The sequence below is a fragment of the Nerophis lumbriciformis genome, linkage group LG08 (genome assembly GCF_033978685.3).
Source record: "Nerophis lumbriciformis linkage group LG08, RoL_Nlum_v2.1, whole genome shotgun sequence".
In the NCBI taxonomy this organism is placed as follows: domain Eukaryota; kingdom Metazoa; phylum Chordata; class Actinopteri; order Syngnathiformes; family Syngnathidae; genus Nerophis; species Nerophis lumbriciformis.
This window is the reverse complement of record NC_084555.2, coordinates 26,837,801-26,855,823: the sequence shown is the minus strand read 5'-3', so window position 1 is coordinate 26,855,823 and position 18,023 is coordinate 26,837,801. Positions and strand designations below refer to the sequence as shown.

The 18,023-nt window shown below is 40.8% G+C and overlaps 1 protein-coding gene across 2 annotated transcripts; it reads right to left on the bottom strand.

The window, feature by feature from the left end:
• Nucleotides 1–11,354: 11,354 nt before the first annotated feature.
• Nucleotides 11,355–16,720, bottom strand: gjb10 (gap junction protein beta 10). 2 transcript variants are annotated; one of them, XM_061968569.2, is made up of 2 exons: nt 16,619–16,720; nt 11,355–14,055 (listed from the first exon to the last, which is right to left on the bottom strand). In XM_061968569.2, exon 2 carries the CDS (start codon nt 14,033–14,035, stop codon nt 13,253–13,255), a length of 783 nt encoding a protein of 260 aa, XP_061824553.1. In that variant the 5' UTR covers nt 14,036–14,055; nt 16,619–16,720; the 3' UTR covers nt 11,355–13,252. The 2 variants fall into 2 exon arrangements, with proteins under 2 accessions (XP_061824553.1, XP_061824554.1); XM_061968570.2 differs by having other exon boundaries at nt 11,355–14,052; nt 16,619–16,693.
• Nucleotides 16,721–18,023: the final 1,303 nt, after the last annotated feature.

Sequence of the window (18,023 nt, the reverse complement as noted above, 5' to 3'; positions counted from 1 at the left end):
CCTGAATCTTGGAAAAGGGTAGAATAAAGCAAACAACTCAAACTCAAAATTGACAGTATTAAATCCAATAGAATTAAACAACTGACACATGTAGGAGGAGTACAGAGCGAAAGAGAAAGAAATAAAGAAAAGTGTGAGGAAAGACAAAAGGCAATGGGTAGATAATCTAACAAGTGATACCCAAAGAGGATCAGATAAAGGATGTATGAAATCTCTCGATGAAATACCTAAAACACTATGCAATGACAAACCATCGAGTATTAAAGACAAACAACGAAACAGAAAATACAGATGATGATGACGGAAGGAAAGAAAGGTGGAAAGAACACTTCAAAGAGATACTTAATAGAGCTATGCCCACAAACCCAGTTGAAATCAGCGAGGAGAACTAGCCTGAGATAAATTAACATAAACTCAATAACCAAAGAAGAGATCAAATGTGCAGTCAGAAAGTTGCAAAATGGGAAGGCAGGTGGCTTTGGTATGATCACCCCAGATTTGTTGAAATGTGACGTCGAGACATCAACCAACAAACGTTATATTATCATCAGTGATATTTGGAATCTGGAAAAAATACCATGTAATTGGAAAAAGGGTCTAATTGTGAAACTCCAAAGAAAGGAAACCTTACTGAATGTGGACATTGGAGGTGGATAACACTCTAAACAGAATAAAAACAGGAATTGACAAAACGCTTAGATCAGAACAAGCTGGATTTATGAAGGCAAAAAAGCACAACTGAACTAATTTTCATCTTGAGAAACATTATCAAGCAGTCCGTCAAGTGGCAAACATCTCTCCACATAAATGTTGTCAACTTTGAGAAAGCATTCGATTTGATTCATAGAGAAAGTTTGTGGGGGATAATGAGGCAATATGGTGCACCAAGCAAACTTATAGATATGGTGAAGCTGCTGAAGAAGAAGAAGTGTGGGCAGACCAAACACAACACGGAGAAGGACTATCGAGAAAGAAATGAGGGAAGATGGAAGAACTGGAATGAAGTCATATAAGGCATGCTACCAAGGACACAATGGAAGATGAATGTGGAGGCCTGATGTGCCATAAGGCACAAAAAGGAAAGAAAGGTAAGGTAAGGTGACCAATGACCTATTGGCATTAGGGCGCCTGAAAAAAAAAAGAAAAATCACATTGCAATTCTTATTTATTCAAATTTAAAATGTATACTTTCTGTAAAAAATTATTTAAAAATTAAAAAAATCTATTAATTAATGTTTTTTCAAAGAATTGATTTTTTAGAATACGTTTTTGAGGCCATCTGTGCTTACTCGGTGTGCATATGCAGTAGGTAGAGGATTTATATGGCCCCATTTGTCGCGGTTTACCTGACACATGAAACGTGACAAATTTAGCTGCCAGACGGCAGTAGAGTGTTGAATATCTTAAAATGTGTTTTGTGGAAACTTACACTTTGACCATAGCATCAGTTGCTGTGTAGAGTTGCACTTTCCAACATTTTCAGCAGTCTTCATTGCAAATCTGGATCTTCCTCTCACGGGAGATCCACCCAGCAATGAATCCCTTCCCTATTGTATGTCAGCAGCCAGTAGGAGCTTTTGTAGCCTGAAACCTGTTTTAAAAAGGTTCTATTATCACCTTTATACCTAATGATGTATTGCAAGAACCGTGTTGAATCAAATATTTTACTCCAAGCATCGGACTAAAATATTGAGTTGTTGTAAGATTCAAATCCCGAATTAGTATACACGACGGGTGTTCACTTGCTAACCTGGGCCATGGCAACAACCTTATTGTGTGACCACCTCTACAGGGCAGGCCCACTCGAGGCATATTTTGGGAATCTAAACCTTTGCTTTACCAAAAGAAACTCTTCGGATGAAAGGAGTTCATCGAACAAGAGGAGTCCAGTTGCCTCGATTCCACCTTTGCTGAAGAAAGGGAAAAAAATTTGGGAAAAAGTTATATTGTACATACTTTGTCTCATTTGGCACATTAAAGATCAGCCGTATAAAGTGCAAAATCGTAACGTTCGATGGAAAACTGTGGGCTTTCTAAATAGTAGAATTTTTTTCAGTTAGGTGTGGAATTACTGTTGTAGTGTTGTGTGGACGCCGACTGCCAACAAAGTGCTAAGTGTATACACCAGGGATCCATCCATTTTTGTACCGCTTGTCCCTCTCGGGTCCCGGGGGTGCTGGAGCCTGTCCCAGCTGCACTCGGGTGGAAGGCGGTGTACACCCTGAACAAGTCGCCAACTCATCACAGGGCCAACACAGATAGAAAGACAACATTCACACTCACATTCACACACAAGGGCCAATTTAGTGTTGCCAATCAACCTATCCCCAGGTGCATGTCTTTTATTCAAATCAATTGTTTTGAAAGGCCACATTTCCAGAACGCTAAGGACCCTCTGCAAAGTATCTAGTCAAAGATCATCTCAATGACAGCACTCTAGACTTTTTAAGAATCTTCTGCAAAAATTTAAATTATTTGTAAACTAAACTCACAGGCCATCTGTTGATTTGCCCAAATAACGAAAATGAGAGGACCTAAAATAGACTCATGACAAACACTGCTTGTCACGGCCCGGGCGCACTCTAGTGCACATTAATCTGTGCGCTGCGCTGGGCGCACCTCCAAGAGCACGCCAGGCACGCGCCAATCCGGCTGCAGCAGGCGGCTGAATTCAATCGGCTCAATCAGCAATCTACACACCTGTCGCTGATGAGCTTCCATGCCTTCTTAAGCCAGTGCAAACCTGCGTTCCGGGCCAGAACGTAGCAACCTGTTCCCGTACAGTAAGCGACTCGTATCAAGCCCTATGATCTCTCTCTCTGTGTTTTCTCCTCCTCCGTGTTCATTGTGCGTTGTCCTGTGTCGTGTCTTCCAGCAGCATTCCTCCGTCCCCTGGTTACGAGCTGTGTGTCTCGTCTCCTCGTGTTCCCCTCTGGTTCTTTGGCTGCCCCTCCTTGGATGTCGACCTCCCGCCTGGACACAGACTTTTGACGCCTCGCTATTGCCCCCGACTTCCTGCCTGTTCTCTGGACCTTCGAGCTTGTCTTGCCCCTCTTAGACTTCTGCACCTCGCTCAACACTCCCGATAACATTCAACATTTAATTCCTACACATAGTCGCACACCATACACATTTTGGATTAAGTACACGCCTCACTTCCCTAATATATAAATAAATATAGAGTTTAACGATGTCCCTGCTGTCTGTTCCGTCATCTTCCCCTGTACACATTGGACTTAGACTTAGACTTAGACTTCCTTTTTATTGTCATTCAAATTTGAACTTTACATCACAAATAACAACGAAATTTCATTTCATTAGCTCATGGTAGTGCAGGATAAAAACGCAATAAGGTGCATATATAAATAAATAAATAGGTTACTGTACAGAAAAATATATTGCACTTTTTCACATGCGTCCACGTTTATGGATGTATGTTATATTGCAGTGGTTCTTAACCTGGGTTCGATCGAACCCTAGGGGTTCGGTGAGTCGGCCTCAGGGGTTCGCGAAGGTCAGGACACATCCGACTCATCGTATAAATAAAAACTTCTCCCTATCAGCGTATTATGGATACCCCCAAACAGTGTTCCCTCTAACTGAGTGGCCTAGTGGTTAGAGTGTCCGCCCTGAGATTGGTAGGTCGTGAGTTCAAACCCCGGCCGAGTCATACCAAAGACTATAAAAATGGGACCCATTACCTCCCTGCTTGGCACTCAGCATCAAGGGTTGGAATTGGGGGTTAAATCACCAAAAATGATTCCCGGGCGCGGCACCACTGCTCCCCTCACCTCCCAGGGGGTGAACAAGGGTGATGGGTCAAATGCACAGGACAAATTTCACCACACCTAGTGTGTGACAATCATTGGTACTTTAACTTAGATGTGCACACTGTGGCCACACCAGCAGCACACCTGTCCCAAACCTGACTAAATACCAAGTTAATGACGCCAAAAGGGACAAGCGGTAGAAAATGGATGGATGGATGGATGTTTTATTATTATAATCAAATGACAGCAGTCATTTCCATGGGATTATTTTCTAAAATAAGTGTTTTGGCCCACTTACAATGACAGTAACACAACATATTGTTTTTCATGAGCTGTGTACTAGTATTGTATGTCTGGGTGGGGGTCCTGCTTTGGAAATCATTTGTACCCCTTTCCGATATCGCATTTAGTTCCCACTAAAACATTCACATTTTGCACAATGAGATGTAAACATGGGATCATGTGTATATTCCTGTAACGTTCTGTTTGTAAAATGTATCTTTATTAGTATTTATTTAATAAATAACATAATTTCATGATTAATATTTATGAATTAAGAAAAAAACTTTTGATTTTTCACTAAACAAGGGTTCGGTGACAGTGCATATGAAACTGGTGAGGTTCAGTACCTCCAACAAGGTTAAGAACCACTGTTATATTGTCTTTTTTATTCCAGTGAGTTAATCCATTTTGGGTGGAGTTGAGGGGATTTTTATGATGCGTCCAAGAGTCTTGCGGCCTGAGGGAAGATGCTGTTACAGAACCTGGAGGTTCTGCTTTGGAGGCTGCGGAACCTCTTTCTAGAGTCCATCAGTGACACATAACACTGCTAGTATAACTAAAGAAGTTTAACAAATTATTAGTGACTGCATCTGAAGTAAACAAGATACAACATCACCTCTGATACATAAATTAGTGTGTAACTGCCAAAAAGGAGAGGACTTAAAGGGGTGCCTTGAGAAACACCTGAGTTTTGTGAATAAAGTCTGGACCCCAGTGTTCTATGTGTGCTGGCAGGGCTGAAATGTCAATACAAGGACTTGCCAATGTGGTTCAAGTTGTTCTGTACAACAGAAGCACTCTACTGTTTTTAGGAATTTGCTGCACAAATGTTTGTCTCCCAAGTTTTGATTTGAACTCGGGGGCCGGGCTGGATTTGGCCCCCGGGGCTGCCACTTGAATATTCCTGCTATGCCATGGGGGTCTTGAACATGTTACTTTGTACGCATACTACCAATATTTTGCAAGAAAAGATGTGTGCTAGCAACAAGTCAGTGTTTACAGACCAAACACATGCTGGGAGGCAAACAAATCAAATAGCAACCTGATGAAGCCAGCATGTCAACACTTGAATGCTGCAAAGGAGTTTAATAACAAACTTTATTTTCCATTCAAGTCCGGTCTAGCATGTCAATGGGTTGTGACAGTGAACACTAGCTCCCGACCAAGCCCACAAATTCAAAGGAAGGCTTTTGTGCATGTTGGACATGACAGCAATAAACCACGGAAACTATGACAATGACAGTTTTCATAATAAAAATGCCAGGAAGCCTGACGTACAAGTCGGCACTAAAAAATGTTTCTACATCCTGCTGAGAAAGTGTGGCACACTTCCTGTTCATTAGAAACTTTGACAATAGCAGAGATACGTTGACGTTACCAGGAAGACTTTCTGTTCAATCGAACAATCCTCTCTCAAAATCTTACTCTGAAACACGCAGATTATATTAATCAATTCTTAAACGTGCTTGAGCACGTAAGTAAGTTCATTCCAGGTAGAATATTAACAGATATAGAGAGAGGGGAGGGCTGAAACAGCCGCTTTTTGGCTCCAGATGAAAAACAGGTCCAGTCAGTTGTGTTGGGACACACCTGGAGGAATGTACCACCTTTGCTCAACTTCTTCCAGCGTGTTCCGACAAGATCCGGCACAGAGGTGCTGTTGTCAAAGGAAGGAAATGTTCCAGGATGGAGAGAAGATTACTCAGTAATTACAAGTGGGCGATCCAGATGTCGATGTGGTATCAGTATTGCATTGAGACTACTCCTACTTTTTTCTTCTCTTTTGTGTTTATTTTCAGTAACAGTGGTGTGTTTTTGTTGCTTATTCAAATTGCTATACTGTACTATTGTTTAAAACTCAAGGAATAAGTTCATGGGGACAAAAGACCTAAAGAGTAATTTTTGTTTTTGTTTACTTTTTTGTACTATCATCTTTATGTTGCTCAATAAATTGTAATAAATGTAATCACTGTAATGTTTTGTTTATTTTTGTATTAGTGCTATCAAACAATTGACATTTTAATTAGATTAATCGCATGGATGCTGTGGATTAATTTAGATTAATCGCCATTTATCATCACGTGTCATTTATCAGCTTCTCCAGGAAGTACATGTAATCACAGGGTTAGTTAGTTTGAATCGCTAGGGTCTGTTTGTTCGTTAGCAACATAGCCAAAATAGAAGTATTTTCTCCACCAACAGAGACAAAGGCAGCGGACGACTGACAAGAGGGTTCACTCTGTTTATTTAATTGTAATTCTTATTTCAGTCACAATACAAACATGCCTATCAATGCAAAAAGTGAACTTTCTCTTCTTGCCGATTGTTTGGAAGCAACAGACGAACAAAGAAAATATGCAGGCACTTGGCAATTTATTTATTCTTTGGTTTCTTTGTCTTGTTTGTTCGTTAGCAACATACCTCAAAAAGTTATGGGCGGATAGTAATTAATGTTTCAGGAAATGTCAGCGATGGGATAAGGAACACGTGATTTGATTTTGGTGGTGATCCAGATCATTTCTACTATGTTATCTTATGCTTACGTTACGAGGGTGAACGTCTGTGTGTGTTTGTATACTGGCAGTTCCGCCTCCACCCACAGAGACGTAGACAGTGGATGACTGACAAGCAGTGTTGGGTTAGTTACTGAAAACCAGTAACTAGTTACAGTTACTAGTTACTTTATTTCAAAAGTAACTAAGTTACTAACTCAGTTACTTACACCAAAAAGTAATGCGTTACTGTGAAAAGTAACTATTTAGTTACTTTTTTAAAAACTTTTTTTTAAGACTCCCATTAATGCCTTTTTAACCTTCATTTCAGTACTGTTATTGCACTGGAGAATAATACAATCTGTTGATCATCTTGACATGCATTTGCATCACTGAACTGTGCTAAGCAATGTGGTCTACATACAACACACAAAGACAAAGATATGTTTCAAAGGGCCATTTTATTTTGGGCCTGAACAAATTGACAAAACTATTTTAAATAGCTGCAGCATAACATATATAAGGAACAAACCGCATAATAACAACATGTCACAACATAGCTGTAAACCTGGCTTCACCAAAGGAAGGCACACATGACATGATTATATGTCATGTCACTATATACCGCACACATACTGCTATGCACACGCCTAACCAGGCGTTTTTTTCTCTCAAGGAATTGTGAAATAAAATCATGTCTTCAGGAGATCAACACTGTACTGAAGCCCAGAACACTCTACGCATTTCCCCAGTTTTAGTTTAGAGATAAGGAAAGATTGGCCTGGCCCACTAGGATCCCTCTTTATGTTTGTGAACTTTATTTATAGTCTATACATTTAGAGTGATGTGATAATCAAACACTCTAAAAGTCTAGAATGAAAGTGTATATAAGAGAATTGACAGAGTGTGTGTACCTTCAGTGCTGAATGATGAGCAGAGGCAGAGTTTGGAGTGTCTTCTTTAGCTTGCCTTCCATTTTTATGTGCTCACTGTCCACTGTGTCCAGGAACTTGGAAAATGTTTTCGTGCCATTTGCCGTTTGATGCCCGCTATCATGCTAATTAGCTGCCTGAAAGTGGGTGACCCCACTGTAGAAATAGCCTGCATGTCTTCTAGCACATACGGCTCTATCAATGTTGTCCTGGCTAGCAGTGCCTTCGTTAAAATCCTTAGGTGGAGGTGGAGGTGAAGTGGCATCGGAGTCTGTGTCTCTCTTTACTAGCTTTTGTAGCTGTTTCAGCAGATTTGAATTGCTGTTTTAGGCAGTAGATAGGATCTTTGATCCAAGACACAACTTACATTTAACTAAAATGTTCTTTTCTTTGTGCTCGACAAAAGAAAAGTAGTGAGAATAGCTCCATGTTAAGAAACTCGGCTTCGGCTCCCCCATGATGTCTTGTTAGTAAACACAGACCCCCCCCCCCCCACACACACACACACATACACACACACACACACACACACACACACACACATACACAGCGCGCCTCTTCTCTTCCTTGTGACACAGGAAGAACCAGAAGGACGACACCGCAGCTCTCCAATAAAACACACTCACATCTTCTCAGTTTCTAGTCGATACTATATAAAAAAATTGCGCAAAATAACGCAGTAACACATCATGTAGTAACGGTAACCGAGTTACTGAATATAAAAAATAACGCGTTAGACTACTAGTTACCGCCGAAAATTACGACGTTACAGTAACAACGTTACAGTAACGCGTTGGTCCCAACACTGCTGACAAGAGGGTTCATTCTGTTTATTTCATTTTAATTTGTATTTCTTATTTTCATTCACAAAACAAACGCACCCACGGATGCAAAGAGTGAACCTTCTTGCAGACTCTTTGGAAGCGACAGCCGAACAAAGCAAACACGCACAGACATGGAAATTTCATTTCTCCTTTGATTAGTTTGTCCATCTGTTTGTTCATTTGCAACATTGCTCCGAGGGTTATGGGTGGATTTTATTTAAACTTTTAGGAAATGTCAGAAATGGAATAAGAAACAGGAGATTCGATTTTGGGCGTGATCTGGATCATTCATACTACTTTAGCTTACAATTACATTAAGAGCATCAGCATCTGTGTGTCTGAAGGCAACTCCACCCACAGAGACAACATCAGATGATCATTTTGCATAAGCAAAGAGACTGAAGAAAAAAAGGAATGTACTGTACATGCACAATCATTTATTTATGTGCGCTAACAACCGCACCAACTTACCAAACAGATGCGCACGCACACAGCTTCAAAATTTGATGTATTGTATTTTTTTACTATAAGGCGCACTTAAAATCCTTTCATTTTTTTAAAACTCGACAGTGCATCATACAACCCGGTGCGCCTAATGTACGGAATAATTTTGGTTGTGCTTACCGACCTTGAAGCTGTTTCATTTGGTACATGGTGAAATGATAAGTGTGACCAGTAGATGGCAGTCACACATAAGAGATATGTGCAGACTGCAATATGATGGCAGTCACACAGAAGAGGTACGTGTAGACTCCAATATGACTCAAGTAAACAACACCGACATTTTATATGTTCCCTTGAAAATATAGAACATTACACACGGCGCTCATAAATCTATTAAAATGTTTTAGTACAACTTTGATAAGCTATGAAGCTGCACCGCTTGATGGATTGTACTGTGCTTCAACATACGAGTATTATTATGGTATGTGTATAAGGGAAGATATATTATCTGCCGTTTTGTTTCGCAATATTATGCAAAAGCAACTTTTATTACCTTCTGGTACCTGCTGATCTGTATTTGGGATCTGCATAAGTCCTGAAAATTTGCGCGCGTCCGCCTTTGTAGTCGATAAGCTTCTTATTTTTCTCTATCTTCTTGTTATGAGACATTCACCCTCTGCTGTTGCCATTTCTAATATAAAGTAGTGTAAAGTTCTAACTTATCTATTTGAGTAAACTCGCCATGAAAGCGCTAAAACATTTATACGGCCATAGTTGGTGTGTCTGTGTTCGTATATTACAGGATGTAATACACAAATACACATTTTACAGTCACCTATGGCGTTATAATCGGGTTAATGTTAGCATATGCGCAGCTCAAACATAAAACACATCTCCAACTTACTAGTTTACTGTAGTTGCAAGTGGAATTCTTGGCTGAAATGTGACACAGAACACATGATGAGGATATACTGTAAATGGTATTTTTCTGAGTTTGTAAGTCAACATTGAAGACTTATGCTGCCTCGTCTGACATCACAGAATAAGATTCTCCAACAAGCCACATAACATATTTGCAAGCAGTAATCAATAGATTGTAGATTAATATAATGATGATATAAATTAATGTAGCAATTGGAACGTTGACAAGACCAAGAAGATCATCGCCGACTTCAGGAGGCACCAGTCCAGCCACACTGCACTCTTCATCAATGGCACAGCAGTGGAGATGGTAAGCAGCACCAAGTTCCTGGGGGTGCAGATAACTAACAATATAACTTGGTCCCTACACACCGGAGCTCTTGTAAAAAGAGCTCAGCAGCGCATGCACTTTTTGCGTCGGATGACAGCTCTCTCCCCCCATTTTCACCACATTCTACAGAGGCACTATAGAGAGCCTGCTGACCATCAGCATCTCTGTCTGGACTGGAGCCTGCAGTGCCTCAGACTGGAAGTCTCTGCAGAGAGTGGTGAGGACGGCGGAAAAGATCATCAGGACTCCTCTTCCTCCTATCCAGGAGATCGCAAAAAGCCGCTGCCTGACCAGGGCTCAGAAAATCTGTAGAGACTCCTCCCACCCCCACCAAGGACTATTTTCACTGCTGGACTCTAGAAAGAGGTTCCGCAGCCTCCGTAGCAGAACCTCCAGGTTCTGTAACAGATTCTTTCCTCAGGCCATAAGACTCTTGAACGCACCAAAATAATCCCCTCAATTCCCCTCACAAAAAAAAACGGATTAACTTGCTGGAATATAAAGACAATATAACATACATCCATAAATGTGGATGCATATGCAAAAGTGCAATATAATTATCTGTACAGTAATCTATTTATTTATATCTGCACCGTATTGCCCTTTTATCCTGCACTACAACGAGATATTGCAACTCAATTTTGTTCAAATTTGAATGACAATAAAAGGAAGTCTAAGTCTAAGTCTAAATAACCAGTATCATTTTTTTTCTTCACAAAAATACTCAAGTAAAAGCAAAAAGTATGTTGCTTTAAAACTACCCTGACAAGTATATTTGATCCAAAAAGTTACTTAAGTTAGTGTAATGGAGTAAATGTAACGCGTTACTACATACCAGAATTTGGGTTTACTCCTTTGTCTGTATTCACTTGGTATCGGATCGATACTAAAACTAGCAGTATCGCCCACCCCTACCAGAAAGTTCTTATAATAATCAGCCTATGAGGAAACAAGGCAGTTGAAATGACAATGTCACAATTGATCAACAGATACTGGAACTTGCTTGTGTATTTTTCTACAGCGTACTTCCAGATCCAAGATTTGAGTCCCACGTTGATATCAGCATGACTCCTGAGCTGTATATTACCTTTTTTCTTGCTCCCTCCTTAAACCAAGTTTCCAGTGTCAATAAAGGAATAATCTATAGCGAGGCGGAACAGCCACAGAATTCCTGGCGTGGGTGGGCCGTGCACGTCATCACAGATGAATCAAAGCTGGGAGCGCCTTCTTTTACTCCTCACAGTACCAATCAACACAAACAAGCAGGCTGTGGCCTCTGGCAACATGGCGGAGTACCGACAGATCGCTTTTGATAAAGTTGTTGTTTAGTAAAGAGAAAGCAACACAAACTCAAGAAGTGGAAAACAAGTATTTAATGAAAATATATACAGCCTAAAAACAGCATAAAATTTGCATTTTCATACCAAAGTGGTGATAAATTACGTATAAAATGTAAAACAATGTCAGTAAACATGCATACACACACTATGAACACAAGTATTGGGACACATCTGGAAGCGATCAAGGTGCACTGCCTGGCTGCAACCAGCAGAGGCGCTGCTCAGTCATTCTCGAGCGCAAGCGATGTCAGTGACAAGATGTTTTATTTCCATGCTGTGTCTTACCCACGCAATTTCAACACTGGCATGGAAACAGCAGTTTCGAACATTCAGAGTGAGATTCTCCCGTCCCTTTATTAACGTAATTGAGGGGATCCCCACAGCAATCTGTACCTAAAGACGGGAGCATGAATCATTACATAATACCTATTCCAAATAATACACAGTGGTACCTCAACTTAAAGGGGAAATGCAATTTTTTGGGTGTGAATTTTGCCTGTCGTTCACAATCCTTATAAGAGACAAGAACACACTATTTTTTCTGCATTCTAATTTGTAATAATCATCTCGTTCTATGTGGCATTTACACCACCAACTCATGCTGGTCCTAACTCTCTCGGCTTCCGTCTGCTGCAACCTTTCACCCTCTCTTTGTGCTCGCTCAGCTTCTATAACCAGTAGTTCATCCTCCGTATATTCAGCCTCAAAAAGATAAGATTGTAAATCCTCATTTGTCCGAAAAATAGTTGTCTATTACGAAGTCTGCCATGATCAGAGCACACATGCGCTAGTTGCCGGAAGTGCGTTGTTATGGGCACTGAAATAAATGCACTGAGGAAATACGTTTGAGTATTGCTTAAAAAGAGCACAATACGGTAAATATTGTACATAGATCAGGGTCGTGAGTTCAAACCCCGGCCGAGTCATACCAAAGACTATACAATTGGGACCCATTACTACCCTGCTTGGCACTCAGCATCAAGGGTTGGAATTGGGGGTAAAATCACCAAAATGATTCCCGAGCGCAGCCACCGCTGCTGCTCACTGCTCCCCTCACCTCCCAGGGAGTGAACAAGGGGATGGGTCAAATGCAGAGGACAAATTTCACCACACCTGGTCTGTGTGTGACAATCATTTGTACTTTAACTTGAACTTATTACATTTTGTTATGAATGTGTCTGTTACTACATTATATATATATATATATATAAATATATATATATATATATATATATATATATATATATATATATATATATATATATATATATATATATATATATATATATATACGGCTTTGAAGGCTACATTGGAGACTCCTGTTAGCCACATCTTGAAAGCGTTTTTTTTTGTCTTTAGAATCTTAAAAACAAACAAACAACAAAAGACATGTTCTTGTCTCTCATAATGATTGTGAATGATAAGGCAATTTCTTTTTTAAAAAGTGCAGTTCCCCTTGAAGTGTGTTTTGAGATAAAGCTGTCTCTCGGCTAATTGTTATGCAGTAAAGTTCTTCCACACCAGACTCGTCCAACCATGCATTTATCAGGTCGGGAAGTGGTCAATTCTGAGTGTACTGTTACGTCCTGCTGGAATGTTTCTACGAGTTGACTCGTACAGCTTGAAAGAAAACATTTAGAGGTTTGGCAACAATCAGAGAGGAAAATCTTACACAGAAACAGTGTGCGTATGTGTGTGCGTGTGTGTGTGTGTGTAGTCTCCAAAGCATGGTGTGACTCATGTAATGATGTCAACACTGCATCGCACTAACTTGCCCTTTTCTTTGTCTGGTAAGGCAAAGATGGATGCCCCTTGTCGGATTATAAAGGCAGGAATTCATCACTTCTGCCTCTTCAAGTCTTGACTTAAAACCACAAAGTGGCGGTGAAGGGTGGTTGTGGGCGGGGTTAGTCATCTCAACACACAGCCACGCTGTACGCAGGGGCAGGCGTTTGTGGCGTGCTCTTGTCGGACATCTTGGTACCGCTGGCCCCCATCAAGGGGTCTCCGCCGGTGGCCACTATGTGACGAGGGCCACTTCTGTGCACTAACATCTCGCTGCAGCGCTTGCCCACCAGATAAACGATCTCCATGATGGAGAGGACGATACACACTATGCTGGTCACCACCATGAAGATGGTGAAGATCTTCTTCTCGGTGGGCCTGGAGATGAAGCAGTCCACCTTGTTGGGACACGGCTTCTGCTCGCACTTGATGAGCAGCGGGAAGTCGTAGCCCTCGTAGATGTGGTAGACCAGGTAGACAAAGGTGGTGTCCACAAGCACTTTAAAGACCAAGGTGAAGACGTACGTCCACCACAGGCCGCCGCGCTTCTTGCCGGTGTCCTTGTAAAGGGGGCGGTAGTTCTCGCCGTTCTTGTCGCGGTTTTTGCGCTCCCGGTCATCCCGGTAGGCCACGTGCATCACCACCAGGAAGGACGGGCAGGTGACGAAGATGAGCTGCAGGGCCCACAGCCTGACGTGCGACACGGGGAAGAAGTGGTCGTAGCACACGTTGTGGCAGCCCGGTTGGAGCGTGTTGCATTTGAAGTCCTTCTGCTCGTCGCCCCACACTTTCTCGGCCGCCACCACGAATACGAGCACCCTGAAGACGAACACAAGGGAGAGCCACACTTGCCCGAAGGCGGTGGAGTACTTGTTGACCCCGCTGAGGAGGCCCTGGAGGAAAGCCCAGTTCATATCGAAGAACTTTCACGCTGCTGATGAAAATTCAAAAGATATGATTATTGTCACAGGAACATGACAGTAGATCTTTATTGATGCAATCTGTGTCTGTGAATACAGTCGTACCTCAACTTAAGAGCGTTTTGAGATAAGAGCTGTAACTTATGTTTTAAGTTGCGAGAAAAAATTGGAGTTACGAGTATGTGAAGAAAGAAAGTGTGTGTGAAGGAAAGTGCTGAGAAGAAGAAGCGGATGGTATAGATCAGTGTTTTAGTGTTTTTCAACCTTTTTTGAGCCGAGGCACATTTTTTGCGTTGAAAAAATGCAGAGGCACACCACCAGCACAAAATCACTAAAAAAACTAAACTCAGTTGACAGTAAAAAGTTGTCGCAATTTTTGGAAAAGCATAATCAAGCATGCATCACTATAGCTCTTGTCTCAAAGTAGGTGTACTGTCACCACCTGTCACATCACACCCTGACTTATTTTGTATTTTTTGCTGTTTTCCTGTGTGTAGTGTTTTAGTTCTTGTCTTGAGCTACTATTTTTTTTGGTATTTTCCAGTAGCAGCTTCATGTCTTCCTTTGAGCGATATTTCCCGCATCTACTTTGTTTTCGTAATCAAGAATATTTCAGTTGTTTTTATCCTTTTTTTTGTGGGCACATTGTTGATTGTCATGTTCGGATGTACATTGTGGACGCCATCTTTGCTGTCGTCCAGCATTCTGTTTTTGTTTACTTTGTAGCCAGTTCAGTTTTAGTTTCGTTCTGCATAGCCTTCCCTAAGTTTCAATGCCCTTTTCTTAGGGGCACTCACCTTTTGTTTATTTTTGGTTTAAGCATTAGACACCTTTTTACCTACACGAAAAAGCATTAGACACCTTTTTACCTGCATGCTGCCTCCCGCTGTTTCCGACATCTACAAAGCAATTAGCTACCGGCTGCCACCTACTGATATGGAAGAGTATTACACGGTTACTCTACTGAGCTCTAGACAGCACCGACACTCAACAACAACACATCATTTGCAGACTATAATTACTGGTTTGCAAAAAATATTTCAACCCAAATAAGTGAATTTAGATAACCTCCCACGGCACACCAGACTGTATCTCACGGCACAGTGGTTGAAAAACACTGGTACAGATAGATAGATAGATAGATAGATAGATAGATAGATAGATAGATAGATAGATAGATAGATAGTACTTTATTGATTCCTTGAGGAGAGTTCCCTCAGGAAAATAAAAATTCCAGCAGCAGTGTACAGAATTGAGATGGAATTTGAAAAGTAAATAATGGAGGTATAAATGGAAATAAAATAGAAAATATAACAATAAAAATAAATATAAAAAGTAACAATAATAATAAAAATATAACAGTAAAAATAGGAATATAACAAGAGAAACTAGGCAGTCGAGATATTCATTGAATAAAGAAATAAATCATCCAAAAACATGACCGAAAGTGTTACCAACTCGGTGAAGCAGCTGGAGCGTATCACTGCTCGTCTGCACCATACTGAAGCAGAATGAGTGTAACACCAACCAAGAATGTTAAAAAAAAAAATCTAAACCCAGACGTTTATCCATGAAAATATGGAGAAGCTGCTGAATGTGTTTGACGGAGAAGCAGCCGTAAGGTGATACTATCGAAGCCCACTATCCAAGGTTACATTACTTCATAAAAACGCTGTAGGAGTTTATACTACATTTCAATTTATTGTTTTTTTTATAAATTACACATTTCTTATCCAAAAGTTTTTCTTTTTAAAAGGCACGTTATATGTTAAAATGTAGCTGTTTTGGGGAGGGCAGGCACCGATTAAATTGATTTCAATTAATTTCAATGGGAGGTGTTACTTTGAGTTACAGTTGAGTAGAGGACGGGTGAGTGAGGAGTGGGGAGTGAGGAGGGAGGAGCGGTATAGCTCGGTTGGTAGAGTGGCCGTGCCAGCAACTTGAGGGTTGCAGGTTCGATCCCCGCTTCTGCCATCCTAGTCACTGCCGTTGTGTCCTTGGGCAAGACACTTTACCCACCTGCTCCCAGTGCCACCCACACTGGTTTAAATGTAACTTAGATATTGGGTTTCACTATGTAAAGCGCTTTGAGTCACTAGAGAAAAAGCGCTATATAAATATGATTCACTTCACTTCACAAGTGTTTTGAGTTAAGAGCTCCGTCACAGAACCAATTAAGCTCGTAAGTTGAGGTATTGTATATATATATATATATATATATATATATATATATATATATATATATATATATATATATATATATATATATATATATATATTTTCTAGGTCACTAATGTGATCTCATTAGAACAACCCGAGTGAAATAAAAGTCAAAAAGGCTAACTCAAAAATCGGATTTGTGTGAGTGTGACTATGGCGGCAAACACTTCCTTCGATGTTCATGCGACGTCGTGTTGCGTTCAAGGAACCTCGGTTAAAGTCGACGCTGCTATGTTAAAGTCAACATTCAACTTTTCAACACCAGCATAATCATGGTCGATAGAAGGTGTTTAAAAGGCGACAAAAACAACAATATCCGCCTGGATTTCGGTATAAAAATACATTTATATTACTCACAGGGCTGTAGTTGTATTTGCGGCGGAGCAGCACTCCGAAGAAAGTCAGCGAGGAGAATCAGAGCGGAGTTGAGTAGAGGACGGGTGAGTGAGGAGTGGGGAGTGAGGAGGGAGGAGCTGTTGTCTGCCGTCACTTCAAAACACGCAGCCCGCACAGGTGAAACATTGCTGCTAAATGCACTGCAAATTTACTTTTTCCCCCACAATTATTTTCTTAACAAGCAAACACGATGCAATTTTATTTCAACGTTAATTTCTCACAAGTATGTTTTTTTTAAAAACACAACTCGACCGATCGAAGACTGGATTTGTAAAACACATGCAGGACTAATAGTTGGATAAGGAAATTGATGGATGGTCACAGAGGGCAACAATGTATCCCACCTGACAAGTTCCATTCCAATACACAAGAGGATGGAAGTACAGTATAGTTGTGCCATCTGTTGGATGATTTTGGTATATAAAACAAGCTTTATTACAAAACACTACACACAATTAGCCCAGCCATACAAACAATTGGCAGAATAATTCGCAACATTTTGTAAAAAGTATACACTTCATTAAAATAATAAGTCTCATCATCACCCAACACATCCCTGCATGGCTGCGGCTTACATTTGATTACAGATCTCCTCCATGCTTGGAGACACTGATCATAAATTCTCTTCTTCAAGCACCTTCCTGTCTTTCTCTACTTCTTCCATGACCTCCATCTCCATCTGGTTCTGTTGTGGGTGAAGACAAATGAACTCACCTGCTGCTTTTTATAGTTCCTATACATTTGGTGTGTCTACAATTAAGCAAACTAGTGTTTGTGATGGTCTAGTACAAGGATTCTAAAACTAGTGATAGGCCAAATAATCACTTGAATAAAGTACCGTGTTTTATTTTCCTATATTAACTAGTCATAACAGTGTTACTGTTCAAACTGTTTGAGAAGCACTAGTCCAGTGAATTCCGGAAGTTTTGGTATTGCACAGAAGGGACTTTGTGATACGTGTCTGTGTGTTTAGTGTTTTAGTTTAGAGGTTTGGCAACAATCAAAGAGGAACATCTTACACAGAAACAGTGTGTGTGCATTGTGTTGCAAAAAAAAGTGAGGTGGACAATGTGTTTATAGTTGTGCAAAAGCTTTGCTTCTTGAGTGTGAGTTTTTTTCTAAAAGTGTGGTACTTTTTTTTTTCTTTTGGGACGGCGTGGCGCAGTGGGAGAGTGGCCGTGCGCGACCCGAGGGTCCCTGGTTCAATCCCTACCTAGTACCAACCTCGTCATGTCCGTTGTGTCCTGAGCAAGACACTTCACCCTTGCTCCTGATGGGTGCTGGTTAGCGCCTTGCATGGCAGCTCCCTCCATCAGTGTGTGAATGTGTGTGTGTGAATGGGTAAATGTGGAAGTAGTGTCAAAGC

What these genes read in the sequence shown, in the direction of transcription:
- gjb10 (XM_061968569.2), bottom strand. Translation starts at nt 14,035, where the DNA reads ATGAACTGGGCTTTCCTCCAGGGCCTCCTCAGCGGGGTCAACAAGTAC.